The sequence below is a fragment of the Desmodus rotundus genome, chromosome 10 (assembly GCF_022682495.2).
Source record: "Desmodus rotundus isolate HL8 chromosome 10, HLdesRot8A.1, whole genome shotgun sequence".
Classification (NCBI taxonomy): Eukaryota; Metazoa; Chordata; class Mammalia; order Chiroptera; family Phyllostomidae; genus Desmodus; species Desmodus rotundus.
The window spans coordinates 59,612,667-59,640,655 of NC_071396.1; the positions used below are offsets into that span (position 1 = coordinate 59,612,667).

At 56.2% G+C, this 27,989-nt stretch overlaps 1 protein-coding gene across 1 annotated transcript in view; it reads right to left on the reverse strand.

Annotated features, from left to right (window-relative positions):
• Window positions 1-27,989, reverse strand: part of PLXNA1 (plexin A1) — a 52,552-nt gene that overhangs the window by 12,689 nt on the left and 11,874 nt on the right. The window contains exons 4-23 of the mRNA XM_053912523.2: window positions 19,770-19,910; window positions 18,781-18,881; window positions 18,316-18,439; window positions 18,076-18,229; window positions 17,609-17,708; window positions 16,073-16,187; window positions 13,301-13,501; window positions 10,945-11,041; window positions 10,680-10,873; window positions 10,399-10,550; window positions 10,194-10,314; window positions 9,745-9,881; window positions 8,344-8,511; window positions 7,671-7,764; window positions 7,239-7,478; window positions 6,988-7,131; window positions 6,401-6,635; window positions 3,662-3,804; window positions 2,034-2,290; window positions 1,627-1,693 (exon numbers count right to left, since the gene is read on the reverse strand). Of these exons, the coding sequence (XP_053768498.1) occupies window positions 1,627-1,693; window positions 2,034-2,290; window positions 3,662-3,804; window positions 6,401-6,635; window positions 6,988-7,131; window positions 7,239-7,478; window positions 7,671-7,764; window positions 8,344-8,511; window positions 9,745-9,881; window positions 10,194-10,314; window positions 10,399-10,550; window positions 10,680-10,873; window positions 10,945-11,041; window positions 13,301-13,501; window positions 16,073-16,187; window positions 17,609-17,708; window positions 18,076-18,229; window positions 18,316-18,439; window positions 18,781-18,881; window positions 19,770-19,910 (2,985 nt within the window). The remainder of the gene's footprint in view (window positions 1-1,626; window positions 1,694-2,033; window positions 2,291-3,661; window positions 3,805-6,400; window positions 6,636-6,987; window positions 7,132-7,238; window positions 7,479-7,670; window positions 7,765-8,343; window positions 8,512-9,744; window positions 9,882-10,193; window positions 10,315-10,398; window positions 10,551-10,679; window positions 10,874-10,944; window positions 11,042-13,300; window positions 13,502-16,072; window positions 16,188-17,608; window positions 17,709-18,075; window positions 18,230-18,315; window positions 18,440-18,780; window positions 18,882-19,769; window positions 19,911-27,989) is intronic.

Sequence of the window (27,989 nt, forward strand, 5' to 3'; positions counted from 1 at the left end):
CGAGGGTGGGTCAGTCAGCTTGGCCCTGGGATCCCAATACTCTGTCTTCCCCCTCCCTAGAGCCCTCCTTCCAACTCCCTTGGCCAGTCCTTGCCTCCCTCTCCCTCTATCCACTACCTCACCCAATCCTCCATAAAGTGGCCCCTGACCTCAAGCCCACAGCTCCCTGACAACAGAGCCCACTCAGCCATTCTGCTTTCAACATCCTGCGCTGGCCCCACTTGCCCCACTTCCTGCAGCCTGACCCTCCACGTAGCATTACACAGAACACACACCTAATCCAGGTGCTCAGACTGGGCTTGTCAAGCTGGGTCCCCTTTCTCTGGCTGGGGAGACCTGGGAACAGACAGGGGTCAGTGCAGCTAAGACAGCTCGCACCCAGTGGTTCCTGTTCTCTAAACCTTGCTTCTCATGGCTTCCAGAATGCAATTTAATGAGGATGTAAATTCATCTTACAGCCCTAAAGAATTTCACAGGAAATTCACAACTTTGTGATACTGGCTCCCAGTTCAGCATAAAAAGAACCCCAGCCCCAGCCTGTTTCCCTTGCCCCATAACCATACCTCACACCCACCTCAGAGCTGTCACTCCCTTTGCCTTGCTAACTCCTCCTCTTCCTTCCTTGCTTAAACCTCACCCACCTCGACATCCAACCCTTTTTCACACGTCCTGATGCCCATTCTCTCACCCCAGCCAGGCAGGAATCTGCTCTGGGTACCTCTGAGCCACTCTGTGTGGAGGGCTGAAGGCCCCCCCTCACCGGGGGTTCCCAATTCAGTAAGGACACAGGGAACAGAGGTCCATGGCTAAAAAGCAAACAAGGAAATGTGCAGGCCACTAGGCTCCAATGCCCATCACGCTGCCCATTCACAGAGCATCTACAGAGGTCAGAGAAATGAGGTGGAAGCACGTGTGAACATATACCCTGCCCTTGCCCTGGGGACCTCACTGCTCCACCTCAGAACATCTGCCAAGCCTTCAGATTTCAAGGGAAACAAGATATCTCCAGAATGATCTCCTACTTTCTAAGTGTAGCCCAAACAGGATCCATCTGGACCCATGTCTAGCCCGAGGCTGAAGTTTGCACCCTCTGGCCTCCTCCCCATTCTGAGGACAGCCACAGGTTAGGACCTGTCTTCTAGGATGGGGGACTTTCCTCAGCCTGAGCAGGGGCTTGTATGCACAACCCTTCCCCACAATAAGAGTCAACAGGAGCCCCCAGACATCTCTTCAGTCTGGCTCAATACTGGGTGCTGGGCACATGGAGGCTCCTGCCAGGGTGTCCCCCTTCATCCTTAGGTCCAGGACATGAGCACAGTGCAGAGACCTAGCCTATATCCAAATCCAGCTCAGCCACACGATGGCTATGGGGCCCAAGACAGTTCACCTCAGAGCTGGGGTGTCCATTCCTGAGTGTGCGGCTGGGTGAGGCCTGGACAGCCTCATGGAGAGTCAGGAGAAGGGCTAATGGGTGCATCATGTCCTGTGAGAGTCCATGCTGAGGCCCCAGCTCCCTCTGAGCCATTCTGGGCTGAGACTGTTGGTCTCTGGTCTCCTCTTTTCCTCACATCCATCAAAATGTCCCCAATACTCTCTTGATGTTCTCTCCTTCCCAGCCCAACCTACCTTGAGGAATTTGTACAAAAGGAAGGTGAACCAATTGGTCAGCATCTTCTCTGCCACTGACTCGGTCCTGGAGACAGATACAGGCAGGTGTGACATAACTCCCACCACCAGGCCCACACAACATGCCCACCCCCACTATTCTCTCCTTCCTATAGCACTAAAGGTTAGGTGTTGAAAGGCACCCATGAATGCTGGACAGCTAGGGGAGATCCCAGCTCTCGGCCCCAGAGTGGGCTTCTGAGTATGACTCAGGCCCGGTACTGACAGCCGCAGAGTGGAGCCCCATGCCCGGCACACCTGGTCCCCACTACTAACACCTGGTCAGAGGGAGCTGACGCTTCTTCCAGAACTACAACAGTACAGTCCATGGGGCCTCCAGTATCTGTAGGAAGGAGGTGTGGACTCACCGCCGCAGCAGCAGCTTGGGGTGGTTTTTGCTCTCCAGGTTCTTCTCAATGAGGTCAGATAGCAGCTGCTTGAGCACGCCTGTGGCATACTCCATCTCGCCCTGCAGAGCCGTCATGATGAGTGAGGCCACGTTCCCACGGTCACGCATAGAGAAGCTGCGCTGGGCCTCCAGCGTGCGGATAAAGGTCAGCAGGAAGTGCTTCTTTGTCAACAGCTGGCCAAACAGTGTCAGTGATTTCTCCACATTGGCCTGCACCTGGGGAGGACAGGCACTTGCTCAGACCCACAACAGAGAACGCAGTTCAGTGATGGTAGGGAGAGGCGGGGAAGGCCTTCTGGAGGAGGGGCTGTCCAAACCAGGTATACAGGGGAAGGACAGGGCCAAAAAGCAGATCTCAGAGGTGGGTGACGTCACCCTGACAGGTGTCCAGGCCTCAACTGTCCTCAGCAAAATGGATGTAACCTGGCAGCTGCCTGAGAAGCCCAATCCAGGGAGAGACCCAAGCATACTAGCATCAGTGAAGGGTAGAGAACGAGGGCCTGTTCCTGTCACCCTCTCTGTAGTCAGGTCCTGGGACCAGCACTTCCTGCAGTCCAGCTCTAGCAGCTCAGAGGGAGCCCAACACAACACCCCATCTTCTGGACACGAGAAGTGCACGTCCATGGTTTTACTCTGCTTTTCCCACAACCATCAACACAGAAACTATCCTCCCCACTTCAGGGAAGATGCCTGAAGTCCAGTGGAGGAAGAGGCTTTTGTAGGGCCACATGGTATGGAAGTGGGAAAAAGAATTGGAATGTAGGCATGGCTGACTCCAGGGCCCCTGCTCTCTCTTCTCATCTGCACCAAGGCTTGTCAGACAGGAGGTTCCTTACCAGGCTGTGCCAGAGGCCACCAGTAACACCTGGCTCCCAGCTCAGGCAAAGGAAGACCCAATAAAAGGAAGACATGGAGCTCCCAAGGTGAGAGCAATCCAGGGAATGCCCTGGGCCCAGAGTGATAGAAAAGTCCTTTCAGGTTCAGTTTAAGAGGAAACATCCCACCAGTGGAACTGCACAGGGTGAGTAGGCCTTCCAACATGTGAGGTGTGCATATGGGAAGCCTTTGGTCAGAGAGCATGACAGAGCCAATCTGCAGAGGCCTGCAGATTCCTAACTAGGAACTGGGCTCCTAGCCTGCTGTGGGAAGCCCTTAGAAGATGCGTTGTACCAAAAGCCTGGGCTCTGCCAACATCTTCAGAGAAAAGCCCTGCTCTCTGAAGGCCTCCATGCTGCCTCAGCCACATGTTCCTACCCCAAACAGCCACAAGAACTCCAGCTGGGCATTGACGCCTCCCAGCATACATGGGCAGGCATTCAGAACCACCCAGGAGATAGGCAGGTGAGCTATATAGGGTTTATGAGATGGACTAGAAGGCCCCCCAAAACAAAGGCAGCCCGAAGGAACCCAACCACTGGGGTGGTTTGGTAGGGTATCCTCTCCCCTTGGCTCCTGCCAGCCCTTCCTCCTTGCTTCCTAGCTCCCCTCCCTGTAGTCTCACGTCATCCCTCAGGACCCTTCAACTTCCCCCCAACACCTACAGAGCCCCTCAGACAAGTGCTAGATGTGCCCCAGGCAACAGCCCACCTCCATTTCCTTGAGCACTGGGTGGTCCTCAATCCCTGGGAAGAGCACCCGCATGGCGTATGTCCTGTAGTCGAGGAAGGGGATGCCAGCACCGTCCAGGTCGTTGGTCAGCTCATGGATGTCTGTCTGCAGCTCTGCAAAAGCTGCAGCCAGACCAGTTATCAAGGCAGGTGCCCCGCTGGCCCCCAGGCCTCCCCCCAACTCTGGGCCAGGCTCAAACACTGGCTCTGCTGCTTGCTGGCTGGGTGACCTCAGGAAACTACTATACCTGCCTGTGCCTTAGTCTTCCTAGTTCTAACACAGGGATAAAACCTTTCCGTTTCTCTGAGTTGTCATGGGATTAGCCAAAACAAGAGTACAGAGGGTTCTGGGACAAGGTCCAGGTAATAAGGGGCCCCCATACCTCACAGTGGCATTTGGGGATAGAGTAACTATGGGTGCCAGCTCTTCCGCCCCTGAGGGGGTTGCCTGCTGCCTGCCCTGGCTCCCCTAGACCCAGCCACCTGGGAAGAGAAGGGGCAAGTCCAGTTGAGGGAGATGATGGGTGGCAGAGGTGCCAGGACCCAGGGGCTATGGGCTGTCCCCAAGTTTCCCAGCCCTCCATACTGATAACCAACAAATGCACAGCTCAGGCCAGCAGGCCCTCTACACTGCCCACTCACACCAGGCAGCTCTACCTCTTTCAGAAACAAAGCAGGCCTGGGCAGGCCCTGACAGAAACATTCCAGAAGTGTGAGATATTGACACTGCTGCAGCCCAAGGGATGAGCTCTATGATCAGGAGCCAGAAGAGTGCCTGGCAGGCTCTGGGTAACGGCTGATAGGTTTAATTCAGAGCCAGGTCTTCATCTCTTCAGCACAGCTGCCAGGTATCTGACTATTTCTACCTGGCTGCCCTGGAGTGCCTGCCAGCTGCTGCATCTACACATGTCTACAGATCAAGGCTTTGCACACACCCACCTCAGTGGACAGCCATCCTTGCCCCATTGAAGGGTCCTGCCTGAAGAACTCCCCTCCGGTTGCTGCACACCTGCCAGTGTCCCATCAGGACTGCCCAGCGGGCAGGTAGGTATGTCTGGGAGTGAGGGGGCTCCCAGGACAGGCAGGATACTCAGCACACAGATACTCTTGTCCCATTGGAGATAACAACCTGTTGCCAGGCTCATTAAGGCCACAAGACCTGCACTCTGTGGTTCAAAACCCACCTTGCCACTTAGCCTCCTTTCCTCATTCAAAAACAGGAATACTGCTAGCCTCTGCCTTCTAGAATTGTGAGCATTCACTTACCTCTATCTGCAAAATGCTCAAGGTCACACCAACCACCTCATAAACATCTCATACCTGATGATTATCATCAGTGCTGCTCTGTTCACCCCTTGTCACGGCCCCAGACTCCTCAGACGAGACTCAAAGATGTGCACACAGCCCAGTACCATGAGTGGGTGGAGGGTGCTGCAGGCTTCACAGTTGCTAGGGACCCAGCCCTGCCACACCATCTCACACACAGCCAGGGAAGCCAGCCATTGTGGGTCAAGGCTGCTGTCTGCTGCCTTGAGCCCAGAAGCACATGCATGGGAGATGAACCCAATGCTCAGGTAGCCACTGTATAGCCCCCCCCCCCCCCCACCCCGCCCAGCACCCACCTCCCTGCTGCCAGTACTTAGTCCCATCTACCCAACCAGCAGCAGTGCCCTCAGCTCTGTCAGGAATGAGCCAGGGCCTTGGGCACACTGACCTTCCTGTGACACATCAGACAGAGATGGGCAGTCCTTGGGGATGCCCTCTGTTCTAGCTTGCTGACCCCCTGGCCCAATTGTCACCCATTTCTGATGTCTGCAGCCTCTGCCTGCTAGAACCCACCCCATTCTCTGGACCACCTTCACCTGCTCTTGGGGTCCACCCACTTTCTGTCAGGGGCTTCAAGGACACAGGCTTGGAGGGGCATGTGATCAGATATGACAACAAGAATTGGCCGGAGTTGGGCACAGTGAGGAAGCTGAACTCACCCACTGTGGCTATCTTGTCACCACAGGGAGAGAAGAGCCCTGAGACATGGGACTCCTGACAGGCTTACATTCCAGAGGCCAGCATACCCTTCACTTTCCCTACAGAAGCCAGTCAGAGCTGATTTTTGCCACTCACACCCTAGGGTCATAACGTATACATGACACATCTTAAAAGGACGGACTGTAGCCTTGACTCCCTGGGAAAGGGCCCCTCAAGGGCAAAGGCCAGTTCAGGTGTGGGTCCGCATGTGCCGAGGGATAAAGAAAAGGCCCCACTCCTCACCACCACACTTGACCGCACGCACGAAGCCACCACCACATCAGCACTAGTATGCATGCTGCACTGCCCTGCAGGCTCTGCACAGGCTATCTGGACACTCACAGCACCCAGTGAGGTGGGCATCAGTACTGCGCCCATCCTATGGATAAGGAACCAACGCACAAAATGGTTACATGCCCACCTAAGGTCCTACAGCCAAGCTGGGGCTCAGATGCGGGCTCTCTAGCTAAGGAGCCTGTGTTGTAAGCAGCACCCCATGGAAGCTGTACCTGCTTCATGGCCCCAGTCCCCAGTTGGTCCTACCTCCTCTCTGGGATCAAGCTTGAAATGTTGTAAACTGAGTAAAGTTGGCAGGCAGGATAGGCCCTGGCTCAAAGGTAGCAGTACCGTCGAAGAGCCCTGTAACCCTGGAATCAGCCTCCCCATGTTCCCTGTGCCCACAGCCCCAACAGACCTTCCTTGCATTCAAGGGCCACGCGGGACTCTAGGTTGTCCATCTGGAGCTGCAGCCGCTTGAGGGTGCGGTCGGCATCTCGTGACTTGCGCTTATAAGCGATGAGCACGACCACGATGACCAGCAGCAGGAGGCCCCCGCCCCCACCAATGCCCACAATGGCGGGCAGGGTCAGCAGGCTGTCTGAGTACACCTGTAGCATGCCCGGCGAGAACTCGAAGCCACCAGCCCGAACCTGGGGATGGGGATGTAGGCTGCTCAGAAGGTGGCATGCCCCCTCAAGAGTCTTCTGGCCCCACAATCTCAAGATCCCTACAGCATCTGTCCCTGGCCAGGACTATTCAGCAGGGATGGGAACACAGGGGGCCCAGGGTAGATACCAGGACCTCCAGTGGGCCCAAGGATTGGGTGAGGGCCAAGTTGGGGCTCAGATGCGGGCTCTCTAGCACTAGAGCTGGGCTCCCTCAGCCTGGGGCTCAAAGAGTTCGTGTTGCCCTGGGTGGGAATGGGTCAGCAGGTCAAAGGCAGAAGGGACCCAGTAGACCACTGCCGGGGCTGAGGCACAGATGGCCTGGCCATGAACATACCGTGACCTTGTGCTGCCCTGTGAGGTTGGGTGACTCGCATAGCAGCTGTGTCTCTGACACTGTGAGAGTGCAGGGTGTGGAGCCAATGAGCACTGTGTAGTTGAGCCTCGAGTTGCCGGGGGCTGGTGGCAGGAGATTCCGCCCCTGCGGAGGTTGGGGTGAGCCAGAGAGCATCATCAGCCCCGATGCCTCACCTGAACCCCCACCTAACCACCCTCCACCCACACCCTAGCCCACTGACTGAGGCCCACCTTGAGGATGAGCGGGGAGCTGGGTTTCAGCTCCAGGAGGCCAGTGGGGCTAAGTGGCTCCAGCACGGGGTCAGGAAAATAGAGGAATGAGGAGGCGTTGAGCACAAGCAGGGCACGAACGTCATCCATGATAAAGCCCAGCTCTTCAGGCCGCTCCCCCAGCTCCGGTGGGGTGCGGGAGGGATTGTCCACTGATGGGGCCCGGCACACCATGGTGGTATCGTTGTACACCAGGCAACTCTGGGGACACAGGCGAGGAGACACTGGGCTGGCCGCTCTGCACATGGAGCCAGGCCCCAGCAGGGCCGAGGGGCTGCAGCTACATATGCACACCCAGAGGCCAGGGCCAGCTTCCTTCCCTGGAGTCTTCAAGTACAACCACAACCCTAGGTAGCTCAAGCTGTATGGGGAGGGGGCAGGGCAAGGACTCACGTTCTCCCTTTCGACACCTCCATACTTGGCCCGGATGCGGGGTTCTCGGACAGTGGCCAGGTTGGTGCCTGTGACTGTTAGAAGTGTCCCTCCACTAGAAGATGAGGGAATGAGCGGTCATGGGGCGAAGCGCTCTGCCCTAGCCCAGCACAAACAGGTGGAGCAAGACACACCACCCAGCTTCATGGAAGACATAAGCAGGTCACAACCTCTCAGCACTGAAACTTGGGATTACAGCAAACCACATCTCAGAGTAGACAAGGGTCCAACATCCTGAGAGCTGTGCCTTAGATACCTTATCTTCATTTTTCAATTTTTTTTAAGAGCACAGCATCAGAGTTTAGAGGGACTTTTCCTTAACATGATTTTTCGGGTTGCTGAATATAGAGCACAGGAGTGGCCAAAATCTTAACTTTTGCCATTTCTACTCCCACCCGGGGATAGACCCAGTGGGCTGCATAGTCAGGGTGTGACTATCCCTGCCCAGCTCTGAGTCAGGACCACCACTGTAAGGAAACTCCACCAGAAATTCAACTGGTTCCTCCACACAATCAGAAAATTTGGTGGCAGGACCACATAAGGAAGGAGGGAGAGCAGAACCTAGTGCGAGACCTCCGTCCTTGGCAGCATCACATGGATCACTGGGGCTAGGGACAGGCTGTGGCAGCCCTACCTGTTGATGCTCCACTCAGGGTCAATCTTCAGTATGGTGGGGTCCTCAGTATAGTTGTATTTCACCTCAGGGTTGGTAAGCTGAGCACGGTTGATGTTGATGATGATGGGGGCACTTCCAGGGCTCTGCCCGGGGGGTGTCAGACACCGGATCTCCCGAGAATTCCTCCTGAAGGGGCCAGGTGGGACAGTGAGAACATGCGTGGTGCAGCTCACCTCCCAGGTAGCCTAAGCTTCTAGGCTCCAGTGCAAACAGGCATGTGGGCAAGTTACCTGCCCATTTGTAAAATGGGGCCACACCAGGACCTGCCCCCAGGTGGCTGACGACTGTTATAGCCACTTTCCAATCAGCCGCACCAAAAGGCCAGGTGAGTGTCTGCCCACCTTGGGCCCAAGCCTGGCCCTCTCCTTCCAAACTGCCCTGCTTGGCATTCAAGGCTCTATCTGACTGAACCACCAGCTGAAAGGCAAAGGGCAATCCTGACTGCCACACTCACTCTTCAGGTGACTCAATCATGCTCATGTCTGAACTTGTGAGAGCCCAGTCCAGGCAGACACCACAAGCAGGCCTGTTAGATGGGAAGGGAGCTCAAGGGGCCTCGACACAGCTTTGCAGCAGTCCAAGGATGGGCAGCAAAATAGAGCCTGCAAGACCTTGACCGTCCTACCTGCTATGGTGCTCCTCCATTTAGCCTGTAGCTTCTGGTGCCAAGAGACCTGGAGTGCCAAGCTCAGTGCCAACTCTTGCTATGCTCGGTGGTGCACACACCTCCCCTGATGTGAAACTGGGGCTAACCCTGGGCCTGGACCATGAGTAGGCAACATGAGCTATCCAGAGTAGGGGAACTGGGTCACCCCCACTGGGCAGCCAGCTAGTCACTGCCTACACCTGGGTACCCATCTCCTCAGCTCTTTCAACACAGCTGGGAGGCCCCACAGCCGCCAGGCCCTCAAGCACAGCAAGGCTGCAAACACCAATAATTAGTCTGATAACGGGTAATTACCACAGGAAAATATTTAAAGGGCTGTTCCATTATCATCCCTAATCTAAAATTATCCACTTCAAGCCTCGGGGCTTTTGTTAACATTTTTTTCTCTCTTAAAAATTTTTTTAAATACATTCCAAAGGGATCCCCCAAACCGAGGACAAGGTCAGGACAGGATGGTTGTGCCTACCCCTTGGGCCCAGGCCCTGCCCACCTGCCCTTTCTACTCTGAGGTAACCTGTCTCCATGGTAACCTTCTCACCACTGGTTTCCATAGTGATCACCCTGGCCAGGCTCTCCACATTCCCCTTGTTTCCCAGGCAACAGGAGGGGACATGCAGCCATCTGAATCAACCACCACCAGAGAAGGTGGGCCATGCCTACCCCTTCACCCCAACCCCATCCACACCCCTTACCAGGAGAAGGAGCAAGGCCGTCCACCAACAGACACGGCTACATCACTGCCTGCATTTAGATGGCTGCCCTCAATGCCAATCCACGTGCCCCCTGAAAGAGGCCCCCGGGCAGGGCTCACACGGTAGAAGGTTGGAGTCTATGAAAAGAAGAAACTTGCTGGAGCTCCGGGAAAGGCCTACCTCTTGGCCCAGGGGGTTGCTTGCATCCCCAGCCTTACCCAGGCCCTGTGTTTATGGGCTCTCAGACACAGCCCACAGACAGGGCCCAAAGTGCCTAGGGGAACCTGGAGTCAGGTCTCTGAGGAGGGGAGGTAGAGACCAGGAGCAGAGGTGTTGCTGCATGAGGGGGCCCAAGGGAGGACAAGGAGCCCACCTTCAGAGACAGACCTAACAGCCCTCTGAGGCCTCATGGGATGAGAGGGTTCTGGGCTGCAGGGGTCGGGGCTTACCACAAAAGTGAAGCGTTTGGGTGACAGGGCCCGAAACTGGGGGGAGCAGTCCCGCACGCACACTTCCACCAGGGCGTCATGGGCCCGCACTGTGCTGGCGTCTCCAATCTCACAGACGATCCTGTGGGATATCAGGGGTCTCATATATCAGGCTGCGGGGTCCAGCATGGGTGTGATTCCCCCACCTATCCTGGGCAGTACTCACTGCTCAGCGCTGATATACTCGCTCTCCACAGGGCTGCACAACACCTTGCCCACACGCACGCCCAGCCGCACATCCTCGAAGCGCAGGCCCAGGTTCTCACCCATGATTGTGAGCCTTGTGCCTCCTTGCCGTGGGCCAGTCTCAGGGGACAGCTGTGGGGAGACAGAGGATGGGAGGCCAAAGCCGGCCAGGGCCATCCCAGGCCAGGAGGGGCTACACAGGGGAGGCAGCCAGGCAAGCAGAGCTCTCACTGCCCTCAGTAGCCTAAGAGGCTCACCTACCTTGAAGATCTTGGGGTCGGCACAACGGCTGCTGCCATGGTGGGCATGCATCCAGGTGGCAGGCGAGTCGGCAGGGCAGTGGGGGCGCAAGGAGCAGCGGCGCTCAGCAACGCACCAGCCACACTCAAATCGAGGGTCAGCTTTGAGACACAGGCCACAGCTCTCCCGCAAGGCTGGACACTTGTAGAGGTGGGCTATAGGGAAAAACATGGTCAGCTCTACCCAGTAACAGTCCCGCCCCCGGGGGCCACCCCACCTGGCTCACCCTGGATGTTCTGAGGGTTATCAATGATGAAGTTGCCATTCCACACCACCGACAGGTTCACAGGCAGGTCGCTGATGTCATTGCCCTCATAAGAGTACTGCAGGCAGTATGCAGAGCAGTGAGGCAAAACCCCAGAGGATAGGTCAGGGCTTGTGTTTCCCTCCTGGCCACCTCTGTGATTGAGTGCTGGGAGAGCTTGGCAAGGCAGGGCCTGGGGGCTTTGCCTGCCTAGACTGGCATTTCCAATCTAGAGCTGGATACCCAACAGAAACACCTGCCCATCAAGCAACCTAGGCATCTAAGCCTCTCCTACCACATCCAGCTCTACCCCTCAACCCCCAACCAATGTCTTCCTTCCTGATGGCCATGGCCCCTGCTTTCCAGGCAAGCCTCTGCCCCCAAGCAGCACATGAGATGCACCCTCTAGTCAGGGGTGTCAAACTCACTTTCACTGGGGGCCACATCACCCTCATGGTTGTCTTCAAAGAGCCAAATGTAATTTTAGGACTGTATAAATGTAACTACTCCTTAACTGTTAAGGGAGAGCTTGTTAAGTGAGAGCTTGGTGCTGGCCCCAGGTAGAAACAAGGTGCCAGGCCAGATAAAAAAAGGTGGAGGGCCGGATTCGGCCAGCAGGTCTTGTGTTTGCCACTTGTGCTCTAGGTTGACCTTTCTACTGCCCCCTGTAGTCAGTCCCACCAGGAAATCAGGACTTCCCATCTGGATCCCTTGGATACCTGTCAAAGATGCTCTGTGCAGCTCCATTTCTGCACCTGCCAAACAAGCTCAGTAATCCCTACGCTGGGACTGCCTTGAGGTACAAGCTATGTGCCCCCATTCCCTGGGCATAGGCTGGCAAAAAGCACTGTCAGGTGAGGCTCAACTACCATCACTCCCAGGCTCAGAAACACTGCCCCTCCCCAAAAGCCCCGGCCCAGCACTCCCAGCTGTGCCCCACTTTCTGAGGTCTTCCACTTCATCCCAGAGCAATTCATCATTATTTTATCTGCAAGAATTTAATTGGATCCTATCACATCCATCCCCTGATACTCCCTTTTCCCTTTAAAAATGGCTAAAGAAAAGATAAATGTGAGCCTGGTGAGAGGGAGAGGCAGAGGGGTTGAGGAATGCAGGGAAAGAGGTGACAGAGGCTCAGAAATGAGACAGAGGCTAAGAAATAAGGACATAGAGAGACATACAGATGGCCTTAGATGGAGAGGAAGGAAATGGTGGACACAACTAGGCCAGGGAACCACAGAGAGATGCAGGTGAAAGGAATAGCCAGCATAACTCAGTGATACAGCAAAACAGAGAGAAATCAAAGGACAAGACGGTAGGACAGCAAAAGGAACTCTAGGGCCAGGCAGCTGGGTATCCTGCCCCTAGGAGCCTGCTATGGCCCCCAGCCACCATCCCCTAGCCCCCAGGCTCCCCGGCTAGGAAAGCGAGGTCGGCCAAGGGGCCATCACCACTGGCAGAGGGCCAGACCTCTGCCCAAGGGGGCCAGACCTCTGCCCAAGGGGGCCAGACCTCTGCCTCAAGGCCTGAAATTCTAGGAGAGGGGGCACCAAACACAGGCCTTGAAGAGGACACAGAGGCACAACCCACCAACAGGGCCTCACCCACTGCAGGAAACCTCCTGCTCCCCTGACTACATTCTTCCTGAACAGATGAAACCCAGGCCTGCTAGCAATCATGGAAAGAGCTGGGGCCTCTTGAGGCCACCATTCCCTCCTACCCACCAGGGAAGGTTTTGGCTCTGCAAAGAATACTATCACTAAATTCACTGGACTTGATAAAAAGCTTTGAAAATGTCATCCTATTAGATTCAAGGCTCCAAAGGCGGCTGCTTTCTAGGCATTTGGACAACAACCCCCTGCTAGTGTACAAATGCACAGGCCACTATAAACAGTTCCTGTGTTTGGCCACAGGGGATATAAAAGGAGCTGAGCGCTTGGGCACTATCACCCTGACCTTAGCCCTCCTAGAAGCATTGGGTGATGACAGTCTGTGGGTGTTTCCACACACCTTCAATCTGGCCTCCTCACCCACATTCCTAAAAATCCCATGCAAAGCCATGTCTGCATATCCCACCACATTTAAATTGCCCAATCCCATGTCTACATGTGCTCCCTCCAAACATCTGGGTGACTCTTGGAAGTGCCCTAGCTGCACACCCAGGCACACCTGGAGGGTGTGGCACTCACCTGGGGAGGTCAAAGTGCCTCTGAACACCTGACTGTGCCCTGTCCTTTCACTCATGAGCAGAAACTGGATACTAACACTGTAAGTGTGGCCAGCCCAGTCCAGCAGCAGGAATCCCCAAAAGGCCCCCGCCAGCTCCAGACAGCCTTACCGAAGAGTTCTGGCACTGCAGGCTAGAGCTGTTGAAGCGCAGGGCAGTGACGCGGGCTGGGCTTCCCGGGATATGAAAGAGACACTCGTATCCACGCTGGCCCGACTGTGGCTGCGGTAGGTTCCGGGCAGTGAGGGTGATAGGCTTCACCACACCCACTGGCACATAGATCTGGGTGGAGGGCAGGATCTGCGGGCAGTCCTGGGAGTGACAAGGCTTCAGCTGAGCGCAGAGGAGGGGGCCAGTGAGCCTGGTGTAATCCTACTGCGACCCAGACTGTGCTTCTCCAGAGTAAGCACCACTGTGCCCACTTTACATGCCAGCAGACTGAGGACCTCAGCAACAGTCAGTTCAACCAGAGTCAGGAGGCCTGGTTTCTAAACTTACCAGTCTGTGTGGCTACATTCTGCGCCCTGGGCCGGCCCTGTCCCCTCTGGGCCCAGAGTGCCCTAACTAGTGTTCTAGGACTCCACCATTCAACAACAAGGAGCCCCATCTGGCCCACAGCTGAAAAGGCCCTTGAGACAGAAGCAGCCAAGAGTTGGGTGCTGGGGCTGTAAGCTCCGCTGGGGACCTGAACAGCATGTAAAAATAGCCAGGCAGAAAAACAGTCAGGGCCCCCAAGGGCCAGCATTTCTTCAATAATAACTGATGCAAGGGCCCAGATCCATTGCAGCACATGGACAGCAGCCACAGGAGGAGACAGCCCCAGGGGCAGATCAGCAAGCTGGGCTTTAAATAGAGATGCTGAAAACAGGCCATAATCCCCAAGGCCTACAATATCTCCCAACATGGTGCAGGCCCAATCCTGGCTCTGCGGAGGTTTTGGGTTAAGGGTCACTGAGGGAGCAAAGCCAGCAAGGTATAGCCAGGCAGGGTGACCACTTACTCTGGGTCTACAGGGTACCCCATTTCCACCAAGGAGAGAGATAATGGTGATATACATGGGGGGCCACCAGCTCTGCACTGAGGGGCCCTCACTTATGCCAGCACTCTCCTAGCCATTTGAAGGGGTGCCCCAGCCCAGCCCCCAGGCCCAGGGATCTTCCTGGAGCTTCCCCACACCTTGGTTGCCTTCCTGGGACCCACAGCAGCCCTGGCTCATCCTGGCCAGGACTGTTCTCACTGTCACCCCATCTCACCCCTGCACTCTCCACAGACACTATCTCAGCTGACCAGGGGGCTAGTGTCACTGTCAGGCTCTGTTACCCATGGCTAGTCTCTCTGGCTGGGCCTCAGCACTTGGGGACCTCAGGAACTTAGAGGGGTCAGTTCAAGATTCTGACACTCCTTTCTGGCCCAGTGAGTGACTCGAGACCAGACTGAGCTGGGAGACAGATAGTGTAGAACAGTGGGCCAGGACTCTTCCTTGAGGGAACTCCTTCCAATGGGGTAGAGAACCAAGAGGGGTGTCCCCAGAGGAGTCAAACCTAAACCAGAGATGGGAAGGGGAAGCCTTTGGAAGGGGCTAAGAGCCCAAGTCCTCCCAAACAGTGAGATTGGCTAAGTCTGTGGATATGTTATACTCTTTATAAATACAGGCATAAAACCTGGGACTACAGTTTAAGAGGAGTATCTGTGGAATAAATCCATCCCCCAATAAGCCTCCATGGACCCACCATTGTTCCCAGCTCAGCTCTGCATGAGCAGATGCCTCAGGAAGGCTCTGCACTTGCTGCTCACCTTCCCCTGGCCATCAAGGCCCACAACAGCCCTCCTGAGGTTCCTAGACCCCAGGATCACTAACCCCACTGGGATCAGATGCACCAGCATCCTGCTGCCCCAGAGCCCCTTCCCACCCCAAGGAAATGTTTGCCCAGCTCCTCATACAGGGAAGTCCACACTGCCCACCCCCTATGCCCATGGCCTTCATATCAGTTGCTCTCACAGACACTGCTACCCCCAGATGCCCTCGGTCCCTATCCACTCTCAGCCTGCCCTCCACTACCATCTTGTCTGATTATGTGCTACGAAGGTCCAGAGGGTGATGGTGAGGGGCGACCAGGGGAGGCTCATCCTGTGAGGAAAGACCCTGAGCATGGCGGGGGCCCTGTGCATGCATTTCTTCTGCCCCAAGACTATCCACAGAAGTCTAAGCCAGCTACAATACCCAAGTGCCCCACAGCCAACAGGGCTCACACCCTCTTGCCTATCCTACAAACAGGCATTGTGTCACTACAAAGGACCCTGGTTTCAAGTTCTGGCTCTGCACCTGCAGGCTGGACATGGCAACCCCTGCCCACTCTCTCCATGCCTGGCAGGTTCCAGGTCTGCCTATCATGGTTCTAAGAGCCCAGGTTTCAGGAGTAGCAGCCCTGCTGCTCATAGATAAAGACAGTACCTTACCCAGGCTCTAAATAATTACAACCTAATTACTATCAGTTACCATGCAGAACCTCAGATAGCTCCAGGAACTGACCAGCTCCCCTGCAGGTCAGTCTAACATGTTTCCTGGTTCACACGACAGTGGGTCTACCTAGCCAGACACCTCACACTCCAGGCTCACATTCCCCTGCATGGACAGTCCCTTCCCACATCATCTCCCCCCAGGGGGGCCCACTGGTCTGAGGCTTCTGTGCCTCCCCGAAAGGTCACAGCAATAAATGTCACTGGCTGGCCTCAGGCCAAGACAGCCATGGAGGATTTCCCCAACCTCACAGACCTCTTGGTTGGCATTCCAGCTACCCACAGGAGCTCTCCCAGGCCCACCTGCAGCCAACACCTGGTTCTGCTACACCTCTGAAATACTGCATCACCCCAAGAGGGCCTTACCTCGGACACGTTGACGCGGCCCTCCAGGAAGGCACAGTCGGCGGCATTGTGTGTACATACATGGCGGTATTTGCACCAATGGCAAGGAAAGGAGCCATTCACACATGACAGACAGCTGCAAGGAGGGTGGTGGATAGTGAGGATGGGCATCATGTGCCTCCGCAGTTGCCACACACAGCCACACCACACCGCCTCCCTACTGCTCCTCCAGTGGCTGATTACAGGGTCTTTGCACTGGCTGATCCTCCACCTGCTCAGAGACTTTCCGTGTCAGATGGTCTTACCCACTGAACTGCCTGGTGCTCCCCTCCCTCCTTTGCTGCTCTTCCCCAGACCGTCACATACCTGACAGTCCACCCAAAGCCAACCCACAGAGCCTTCCTGATGATGGCAAAAGTCTACACTGTCCACTGTGGTGACCCCTGGCCACATTAGAACACACATGACAATTACCACTGGAAATGTATTAGTGCATCTAAAGAACTACATATTAAATTGTATCTTGCCTTAACTTGGATTTAAATTTTGGTGGCTAGCAGCTGCTACAGAGCTACATAGAGCTGTGGGAGACACACTCCACCCTGAAGGCTCGGCCTGGCAGGAACTTATCCCATTTATTCTGACACGTCCCCAGAGCCTGGACAGGGCCTTTTCAGTGCTTTGGACCCTGCAGCTTTGTATGACTGGCACCTGGTCTCTACAGCCTCCATGGCCCCCATGACCTCCAGGCAAACTCCACCAGCTCTCTAGAGGACCTCCCAACCTGCCAGTCACTGGGTTTCTCCTGAGACCCTCAATCCCCTCCAGCTCTGGAGTGCAGACTCCAGCCCCAAAGATTCCAGCCTGCCCAAGACAGAGAAGTCATACCCTGGTAATAGCAACACTCAGGCCACATCAACAAAGGCAGGCACCGCTGAGATTTAACCCCACTGTCCCCACACCCCATGCTGGCCTTTCCAAGACTAGGCACCCTCCAGATCAGGGATGGGGCCGAGAGTGCCCCACTAGGCCCAAAGTCCCAGCTCATGGCAGTCCTCGGCCTCTTCTGTTCTTCCTGCTGCTCACGGCCAAGAAAGGCAGCAGACAAGTACCAGAGAGAGCTCCCACCCTGGTTCTCTGTGCCCTAGCCTCTCTACCCCCACCCCCTGACCCACACCTGGGGCAGCATGAGCTAGAGAGGACGCAGACTTCTACCTGCCCCAGAACAGGAAGCACTGAATAGCCTAGCTTATCCCATGGCATACCATCTCCCATCCAGATGATGCAGCAGCCTCCCTCCTCCAACCCCCAAGCTCCCTGCCTTGCTCTGGTGCCCACAGGCCATTCCTCACACCGAGGCTAAGGGCAAGATTCTCGAGGTGTGAACAGGCACATGTCACTCCCCCGCACCTCACCTACTCTGACCACTGCCCCAGCCTCACTCATCTGGACTCTCTGCCCAGGAAGCTGCTCTCACAACAGGCCTAGCCCTCCCACACTGACCACTGGCCCATGCTGCACTGTACCCTGCCCATGCAGGAGGCCTGAAACACTCACGACTGGTGTACACTGCAGTTGTAGAAGACAAAGTCCACGGATGCAAACTTCTTGCCTGTCTCCTTAGACTTCAGGTAGAGTTTCACCACCCGCTGGTCTCCTGTAGGGCAGCACAGGCTCAAGTCACCAGAACCACTCAAAATCCCTCAACCCAGGATGCCCATGTAGGGCAATCCCAAACAGGAAATGACTTTGCCAATGACCAGCCCAATCACCAAGAGCAAAGCCCCTGGCTGTATCTCAGCTTCTCCAGCTGTGGACCCCTGAGCATACCAGATGGGCCCCCAGGATCTTTGCACCTGTGGTCCCTGCCTCCTATCTATACTGTTCCCATTTGGCATCTGTTCCTTACCTTACCATGCTCCTCAGTCACCATGTGACACCCATTCTCTGTCCCCAACAATGATCCACCTCCCCAGCAGGAGGCCCCTTTGAGCACTGCCCAGACCCAGCTGTGGTACACTTACCCTGGCCACGAGTGATCGGTGCCACCTCCTCAGAGGACGGTGAGTAGCAGTGGATGCGGCCATCCTCCAGGATGCTTTCAGACTCAGTGAAGTCCTCGAAGGAGCAGTTGACACCAGCTGAGAGGTCGGGCACATTCCAGGCCTGCAGCACGAGCTGGGGCCCGCATGGCAGAAGGTGTGGGTGAATGGAGTCCTGTCACCCCACCCATCCTCCAGCCCTTGCTGGGTGGCCACACTCACCGGGACCTGGGACATGGTGACGGAGACATTGCGAGGCTGCACAGTCAGCTGCACACACTGCAGCAGATCTGAGGCAAAGCGCTGAGGCTCATCTGCCCGCTCACAGGCGTCCCGACGAGAGCAGCTGTGGGCACAGGAGGCTGGGCATAACATGGGCAGGAAGGTCCAAGGAGCAACCCAGCACCTATGCCCTGCTCAGCAGAGCTGACACCTGCACTGAGGAAGCCCACCAACTTCACTGTACCCTTTCCTTACTGGCATGTAATAGGGCTGGCTGTCACTCAGCTGCTCACAGGAAACTGCCAAACCCAGGGCACCTTGCCCAGGGAAGACCCAGAGGAGCTTCGAGCAAGCTATGACCACCTAAGTGCACAGTAAGGCTGTCTGGGGCCCTCCCAGGGCAGAGAGAGCCAGGCCAGGGCGTCGGGGTCCTGCTGTCCCCACCTCACCCCGATCCAGACTCACATGCTATGCAGAACACACCAGCCGCAGTGGGGGTCCCGAGAGCCCAGGCACAGCTCACATGATGTGTACTGCACACAGCTTTCCACTGGCACTCTTGTCACCTGGGAAGAGGAAACTCTGTTTCCGGCCCCCACCAGGGCCATCCCAGGGACCCCTGGCAGCCTCACCTCCTCAGCACCACCATGTGCCCCTCTGACCCCACACTTCTGGGACACCCCTATCTCAGAGACTTCTTCCAGCGAGGTCTATTCAAAAGCCAGTCCTGGGTGACACAGCCTTGACTGAGTTAGTCCCCTGGAAGCCCAGGGTGGTGACAGCCAGGGAGCAAGTTGGTACAGGTAAGTCACCCAGAGAAGAACCAAGAGCCAGAGCTATACTCCCATCTGTCTGAACTCTGAGTTTCCAGAAGAGCCAAGGCTCCTTGACCCAAATCCTAAGCACAGAGGAATGTTATGCCTCGCTCACCCTGACCTTGCCTGCTTGGCCCTGAGGTCCCCAAGGAGGTGAAGAACCCAAGAGCCAGGAGAGGGGCAGAAGAGAAGCAAGAGCTGACTGAGAAGATAAGGAGGTCTTGTCTTTCCCATCTGCCTCCCAATCCCCTTTCCCCCAACTGCCATGGTTCACTGGGTAGACCAGAAGGACAAGACTGGTTGCGAGCAGGCCAGACCAGGAACCAAAGCACATGGGCCAGCCACAGGCCGCTGCCCAAAGTCCCCACCAGGCAGATGAGGTCAGTGCTGAGCCAGGTCACAATCTGAGAACTCAGGGCCCAGATGCATGCCCTAAACCCTGCAATAACACCAATACCCAGATAATGTTCTCATTCGAATATTTGCTCCTATGTGCATGAAGTCATTCAGGGAGGGGCTGGGAATTCTATACCTGGCTCAGGAGTACCTAGAGGCAGCATGGACAGTGTGGGCCCACAGCATCATGTGTAGCTCCCTAGGGTAGGACCACCCACATGCATCTGGCAGTGTAGCACCCACCTGCTTTTCTGTCATGGCGTAGAGGTACTGGCGATCAGGGCTGAGGACCAGGTCACGAAGGATTGGGTTACCCTCTTGGGCCACCACACTCTCGTAGGCCAGCGCCGGCCGGCCGCTGGGGTTGGCCGGGTCCACCAGGATCTGTGGCAGTGAGGGCCTGAGAGAAGCTATGCCGATGTCTTTATGCCCCAGCCCCACGCCCACTTAAGGTGAGGGTCCCAAACCCCTCCCCAAACCATCTCCCAAAGCCCTAAAAGAACAAGAAAGCCCCCACCTCAATCCCATCAGCCTGCAGAAGACAAATTCCATACTGTTAAGCTGGTCCTGGCCTAGCCCCTTCATCTATAGTCAACAGAGGCCACAGCCCAAGCTGCACAGCCATACCCAATGCAAAGGTGGCAGGTGCCCCAGTGAGTGCACCACCTCCCCTGTGACAGGCTGGGAATCCCAGAGGAGAGGATAACTCAGGGAAAGGGGTGCAAAGAGGGGCCTGAAGGGACTGTGAGAGGTCCAGTGCAAGTGAGAAGGCTAAGAAGTGAGACCGCTGGAGCCTCCAAGGTGAGGAGGCTATATCAGTGTGAGGGGCGGAGCCCCAGGGCACCTTGGAGTTGGGGTACCCACCCCCCAGAGGAAGGCATATTTCAGATACCAAACACACCAGGCATTAATTACCCAGCTCTTCTCTGCAGCTTGCAATGCTAAAAGTATTTTTAGTTGCTTTTACCAAACAAATGTATTTAATTAACAGAGAGACCCAGGGGACTTTCCAGAGATGGGACTCATGGGGCAGCATCTGCCCAGCTCAGCTGGTCTGGGCAGGCTCCCACAGCTGCTGGCCCTGCTCAGGCCCCTCCCTTCTCTGGCTATAATCAGGGGGGCCAGCCCACCTTTCTACCTACACCTTGGGGGCAGGGACTGGGCCAGGGCTCAGCCCAATACCCCTGGTCTGCACCCCCACACTGATAAAACAGGGCAGGCATTACTGACAGGCGGGCTGTGGGACAGGTAAAAGCCCCTGGCTGGAACCAGCTCCAATAGGGGCTGGGCAAGGGTAGCCAGCTAGGATGAGGCACTTTGTCTCTGGGCCAGAGGCTGCTGGCTGCAGGAGATGGGAGGGCCGCATTCCTGAGAGCCCAGAGCCACCTCCCACCCCCACATCTGCTCAGTTGCACATCCTCTCAGTAGCCTGCCAGCCAGGCAAGCAGGCTTAAGTCAAACCAGACCAGGAAGAGCAGGGCCCAATGCTGGGAAGGGGACTGCAGACCTGGGTTGGGCCTGTAACTGCCTCCCAAGTGGCTTCAGCCCAGCTTTTGGGAGGAAGGCACCAGAGCCCCCGCTAGTAGAAAATGGATGGGATCCCAACCTGATCCAGCCTACTCCCACAAACCTCCTGCTTTGCTTGGGTGGGTGGCCTGCAGTTAGATACTACTCACGGGAGCTGGAGGTGAGCTCCTCGAGATGGCTGGGCCCAGGAGAAACATAAGCCAGAAGGGAAGGCCAGGGAAGCCAGGAGTCCAGTCTCTGGATCCACACTGCCTAAGCCCTGGCTCACATACTCCCAGCTGTTGACTCTGGTGGGGTGCTGAAACCTCTCTGAGCCTCAGTTTCCCCACCTGTCAAATGGGAATGACAGTCAGCCCTCTCCACACCAAAGCTTTTCTGAGGATTAAATGAGAACCAAGCCAGTGTGCCAAACAGGGGACACAAGGTAGCCAGTCCCCACAGTAATAACCAAATCCCAGCAACCAGTCACACAGGCCTGGCAAGGCCAGTGTGGAGAGCAGCCAGGGAGCAGGAAACAGGAGAGCAGGGCAGGGCCCCAGTGGAGGCCCAGAGCTTAGACTGACTACCTTAACCTAAATGACCAGACTTAGGGCTCTGGAATTCTCCCCAAGGCCTGGCCCTCCCCTGCCCCCATCCCTGAAGATGCTTCCAGTAGCAACCAGAAGCTCAAGCCTGACACTATCTCTGAGTTGCAGGCCTATAGCCCCTCCTCCAACACCCCAGGCTGGTCTCTCTCACTGGGGAACACCTGCCCCTGGGGCCTTGACAAGGGACACCTGAGGGGTCTGCTGAACAGAGACATTTGAGGGGCCCCAGCCTCTCCCACTCTGACCATCAAGGATCAAATAGTGCCAGTCCTGACCTCCACCTGGCCAGGCTTGAATGCTCCTCCCCTATAAGGGATGAGGGCGTAGACTGAGGCATGGACCCATCCAGGGGACGCACCAGCTCTGAGGCATGGTGAAGGGGTAGCAAGTAGAGTGGGCCTCTTCCCCTGGGTCCTGGAGAGGTGGGAAAGGAGAGGCAGACCAGGTCTGGGCTGCAGAATGCTCCCACCCCTGGGCTGGCGGCATGCCAACTCTGACAGGTGGCACCCAACAGCTGCAATGGGGAGCATATATATCCATCTGTCCATCCACCTGCCCGACGCCAGACAGCCCCCAGCCCTTAAACACACATAAGCAGGCCCTAGGGAAATGGGGTGTTTCTGGAGGGCACAGAGTGAGGGGGTGTCAGGAGGCCCAGCCCACAAACCAGAGGGTAGATGTGGGTGATAGCCTCATGCCATGCACTGAGTAGTCATGGTCCAGGCTCAGCAGGGTCCCCGCAGCACACACATAACAGTTGGGGGTCCAGCTAGGAATGACCAGTCCTGAGGAGGACATACCTGCTGCATCCCAGCTAGCTTTCAGACTACAGAGCTAGCGTAACACGGACAGGTATACTGAGGTTCACAAGGGCCCTGGACTGCCAACTGCACCTGGGGACACAGAGTCTGCCCCAAAAGTGGGAGGATAGATGCAGCATGCCACCAGGAGGGCATTCTAGGAAGAATGAGCATGCAGGGCAGACACAGAGCCAGACCACTGGCAGGACATGGGGGTACGTCACCATCGGCAGCACACATGCCGACACCACACCCACAGCTGTCCACTCTAGGGCCACCCACCTGGGGGTGGTCCACCGTGAGGCAGCTAGGCCTGTAGAGCACACAGAACACTTCCAGAGTCCCTTGGTGTTCCCCTCTACCTCCAGCTGTTACCTCTGTGTTTGGCAAACCTTTCCCCAAAGACCACAAGAACACTCCAGGACTGGCTGCAACCGCCCTCCCTCTGACTTCCACCACAAAAAACCTCAGGGCCTAAACCTAGCCCTGCCCAGAGATCCCTCTGCCATGGTGCTGTTCCCCACCCATGCTGAGAAAGGAGCCCTCCCTCTATGCAGATGGCTTTAGTGAAGCTGTCTGGCCTCCCTGGGCACATCTCCCAGGCTGCACTAGGCCTGGTTATCCACCCACCCACTGCTCTGGCCCAGAGGGACATAGCTACCACCACCCAGCCTCTACCTGGGTTTTCCATCCCTGTCCACTTCACGCCTGGTCTTCCCTGTCCCTCTGTACTGGAGAGTCCCCTGGATTCTGAGCCGAGGCAAAGGGCTATCAGCACCCCCAGGGAGGGGCTGAGCCCCGGAAACCTCTGGGAACCAGGACAAGGCAACATGCTGATTATGGGCTGTGTACCTACCACCACCACCACTAGGGCATTGCTTGCCCTCTTCATAGATGAGCCAGGGAGCAGGTTCACTCCTTCACCCCCAGGTCCCTAAAGAAGGAGCCCTGCCCAGTGCCAAGGGGAGGTGGCTAGGGACAGGTGGGTGGCCCTTATCCCTAAGTCCCCTGCCCCAGGCTGGCCCAGTTGGCTGCCCCTGCACTCATCACTGCATGGCCCTGGCCAACTGCTGCAGGCAGGCAGCTGAGAGCCTGACCAGGTCAGCTGTCCATCCAGCCCAGAGCCAACAAAGGGCCCATTCTCCAGGCTGGGGGCAGGCGGGGGCAGTGGGTGGATTTCTGGGCTGTCCAGGCTGCTTGCCAAGGCCGGCACGCGCCCTAGCTGCCTGGAGGCAGGGGACTGCCCAGCCTGGTCCAAAAGGAGTGAGGAAGAGAGCTCCCTGCTACACCCACCCCAAGATGGCAGCCCTCATGTCTCTATCTGTGAAGTGAGGGCGCACTGACTGAGCAGATTCCTGGCCTCTAGAAAAGGGTGGGGGTAAGTACAGGACCTCAGGTGGGAGATAGGCAGAGGATGGGGGCAGTAGCCAGCGAGCTGGCTACACACAGGGCCAGGACCTCTGAGGCATCTCCCTCCTCTTGAGATGCAGCTGCCAAGCCTGTTCCAAGCCCCAAGAGACAGGGTGGTCGTGGGAGGGGCTGCACAAGGGGAGGGACACTCTGCCACCCTCTCCTGGAAGGATTCGCCAAGTGGCAAATTTCATCTTTCTGGTCAGGGCCAATGGCTGAGGTATGGAGAGACCCAGCCCCTGAACTCTTGTTTATTCCTTCATGGGCTGCCACAGGATTCCCTCCTCCTTTGGCTGGGGTCAGGTTCTAGGCCCCTTCCTGGGACCATTCTCAGAAAGGCCAGGAAGAATTTGATAGTGGAAAGGCAACTAGCCATTTCCTCTTAGCAATAACTGAGTAATTAAAACATGATTTCCAAGAAGCCCGATGGCTGTAATTGGGCCAGACTTACCTGGCAAGGTATGTTGGGGGAAGGTCCCAGGAATCTTATCTTTCCCACCCGCAACTCACAGACATATAAGAACAGGGACCAACCAACACAAGCAGTGGCCCTTCATGACGCTCAGTCTCCTCTGCCAACTGACTGAGAAGCTCAAGGTTCCCAAAGTTGGGGAGACCAGCTTGCTGGAAGTTGCATGGAGACTCAAGGCTCAACCCTGCCATAGGGCGGAGGTGCAAAGCTCTTTTGGAGAATCTGTCACTGCTGTGGAGGCTGCACAAAGCTAGGCCACGAGGCAGTGTAGACTGCATTGCCTTCCATCACATGTCATTGTCTGGGACTGTCCTCAGACAGCTGGGATGTGGCCAGAGTGCCCACATACAGCCTGAAATTTGGCACCTGGTGCAACCAAGGATGCTGTGGCAGACAGCAGTGACCATCTGGCCTGATGTCATCTCAATCCCAAAAGCCATTTGCTGCCCACACTCCCATTTATGATTCCAGAGCCCCACAGAGCTGGGCCCTCAAAGACCTACATCACCCACACTATCCCCACCCACTGGGTCCCCAGCACGAGCAGGTAGACACAAGCCCCTTCCACATTCTTAAAGCCACCACAATCCTCTGGCTCCCTGCTCCTACCGAGGCCAGCCCTCCAAAGCAAAGCCTCTCCCAGAATCCTGTGGGACATCACCCTGCCTCAACAATGCTAACTACTGCAGGGTCATCAGTGAATTGCCCACCACATGTAGAATAAGAGATGGCCTAGGCACCAGATGACATCTCTTCTTCCTCAGTTCCCAGCATGCACTAGGGCACCCAGGAGCTTTGGTCATGCTGTTCCCTCCCTTCAGATACCTTTCCTAGCAGACTCCGCAGTCCCCTGGACTGTTCCAGCCTTTGAACTCATCTCACTGTGCTGCCAGGGGCTCCTACACCTTGACCCACAAGAGGACGTCCCCAAGGGCAGGGCCCTATCTGCCATGGAGGAGAGGAACTGCTCATTGTAAGCAGTAACCTTGGGCACTCGTGAAGCTGTCCCCACAAGGATGGCCCTGAGCCCGGACATGTTAATACTGAGCACAGGGAGGCCACTGCTAGCCTGCATCTGCAAGGGTCATACTTATCAAAGGTACCCATGTGCCCCTCCCCAGGCTGAGGCCTGATTAGCCAGACCCTACAAAAAAGGAGGGCTTGGAGTACCAGGCCCGTGGCAGGACCCTCTGTTGATGTCTGTGGGCAACTCCACTGGCTACCACGTGGCATGGGCTCTGGGATGGCACTAGACAGACCTGCAGGTTGAATGAGAGGTCTCTGTGCCCCTCTGGCCCAGTGCACCATGGCCAGCTGCACTCAGGGGAACCACAAAGAGCAGAGCACACGGACGTCCACAGGATACCACAGAATGCCACCCAAAGGTTCTAGTAACTACTGTCCTTGGTGGGCAGGAGTAGGACACCTGTGGGGCCCACAGGCACAACAGCTAAGACAGGAAATAGGCAGCCAAGACTACTCCACTCCTTTTCAACAATCCCCAGGGAAATGAACATCACCGGGACCAGTAACCTGTCATGAGCACGACTGCATGCTGACCAGCCACCTCACCAAGCACTACTACATGTCCTCACCTAGTCCTAGAAACACCTGGAGATTCAGGACAAAAAAAAAACAAAAACAAAACAGCAGATCTGGCACCCCTCTCCCAGGTAGAAACCCAACAGAAGTGTGGCTCTGTGCTCACAGAAGCTGTGCCCATAAGCCATGTGTGCACAGAAACTCACGAAGCAGCACTGCTGTCACAAGCCCACGTAGAACGCATGCAGCTCCCCCAGAGCAGAACACGATGCACATATGTGTGGATTACACACCACCACAACTCAGAACCAGCCCTGGCTGCTCACACAGTAGGGGAGAGACCTACAAAGAGTGCTGAGCAAAGGAAGACAAAAGAAGATGTGCTTTGTGGTCCAAGCCACAAAAGTCCCCAAACCAACAACACAGTTCTAGGGAGGATGGAGGTCAGACAATATAGTAGTCCTTAGAGAAGGGGAGTGACTACAGGTTTCAAGGGGACGAGGTGCCCAGTGTGCTCTCATGTGACACTTTTGAGGCTGCCCACCCACAGCACTGTCCTGTAGGTACATCAACCTTCAGAGTGGACACCAGTCACAGAGCGGCCACATATTACAAGCAGCCATGTGCATGTGTGCAGGGCTCACGATTCAGCATAAGAACGCCTTCAGGCCCACAGAAGCAAACAGTGCAGGCTGCCCCATGGAGCTCCTGCAGGCCTCTGGAGGACAAGCTGCTGGAAATCAATACCGCCCCCCAGACACATGGGATACAGATCCACAGGGCCACAGGAAGGTCAGGAGAAGGTAGCACAGCAAGCTGAGAGATTGGGTATCTGGGGCCCAGTCCTGCCCAGCATCACTCTTTGGGCCAGCACTCCTGCCCCAGCCTCACAAGGCTCCCCAACCTGCCTCCTACACAGACCTAGGCTTTGGGGAGCAGGGATCCCTGATGGATGCCCCAAACAGACATCCAGCCCAGGAGAGGAAGGACCTGGCACAGAGAATGAGAAGAGGCCCACACTGGCCAGCCCAGATACAGGAACTTGCTGCCAACTGCTCCACATAGGTCTCGAAAGCACCACTGGACTTTCAGGATCTCTGAATTTCAGAATCCTGTTAGGGGAAAGGTGGCACAAGGGGAGTGGAAAGATGAATTTAGAGGGAAGCTTCAGAGACATGAAAGACCCTGGAGAATAAGCAGTATCCCTGTCTCTAGTAGCTGCAATCTGTAGGTCTAGAGCAGCAACCACAGGCAAAGCAGGGATGCCTGAGGGGAAGATAAGAAGCAGCAGCTCCAGGTGTGAAGCTGCAAGCATAGGGACAGCAGCCTGGCCAGCTTAGCCCAGGCTCTGGGAGGACAAGCAATACAGCCACAGCCCTAGTTCTCTCCTTCACAGAAGGATTATCACAGAAGAAAAGAATACCAGCATACCTATAGGCCACCCAACAGCCCCGGGGAGGCAGGGCCCACCCAGTGTGGAGGGGAAGAAACTCAGGACCTGAGAGGAAGGGGCATCATCTCTGGATGGGTGCAGCCCCAGCACCCACCTGGCCAGATGTCTTGGGCTCCAACCCGAGGCCCAGTACTCTGGGGGCCCACAGTGTCAGTGTCTATATCCCCAGGACACAAACCCATGGCTCAGAGCATGCTTAGATTAATCCACCACGCTTTCTTTGTTGCCAAAGCTTAACAATCAAGAGATCTCACACAAAATACAGATGTGGGCAGACAGGGCCCACAGCCATCAGAGAAGGCAGGGCTGTACTAAGGACAACACTGTATTCCTCAGCCAAGCCCCTGGGCCCTGCAGCGGGGACAGAACCTACACAGGGCTAGCGCCAGGGCACCCCTCACCAGGCCAACAGGGCAGGGACTGTTTCCACCTTTGCTTTGCAGAAAGGGAGAGTCAGAGAAGCCACTGGGCTGGGGAGAGTGGACATCCACTAGCAGGAGTCCAGGGCCTGTTCCCTCCTCACCTCCACAGGTACCTTAGCTGACTCCAGAGGACTCATACCAGGGGCTGCCCTTGGGAACTCCTACAGGGCCCAGGGGGTCTCCAGAGGCGACAGGAAGGGTGGGAGGTGGGATGGGCTACACACAGGGCTGGGGCTCTGGGGGTATGTCA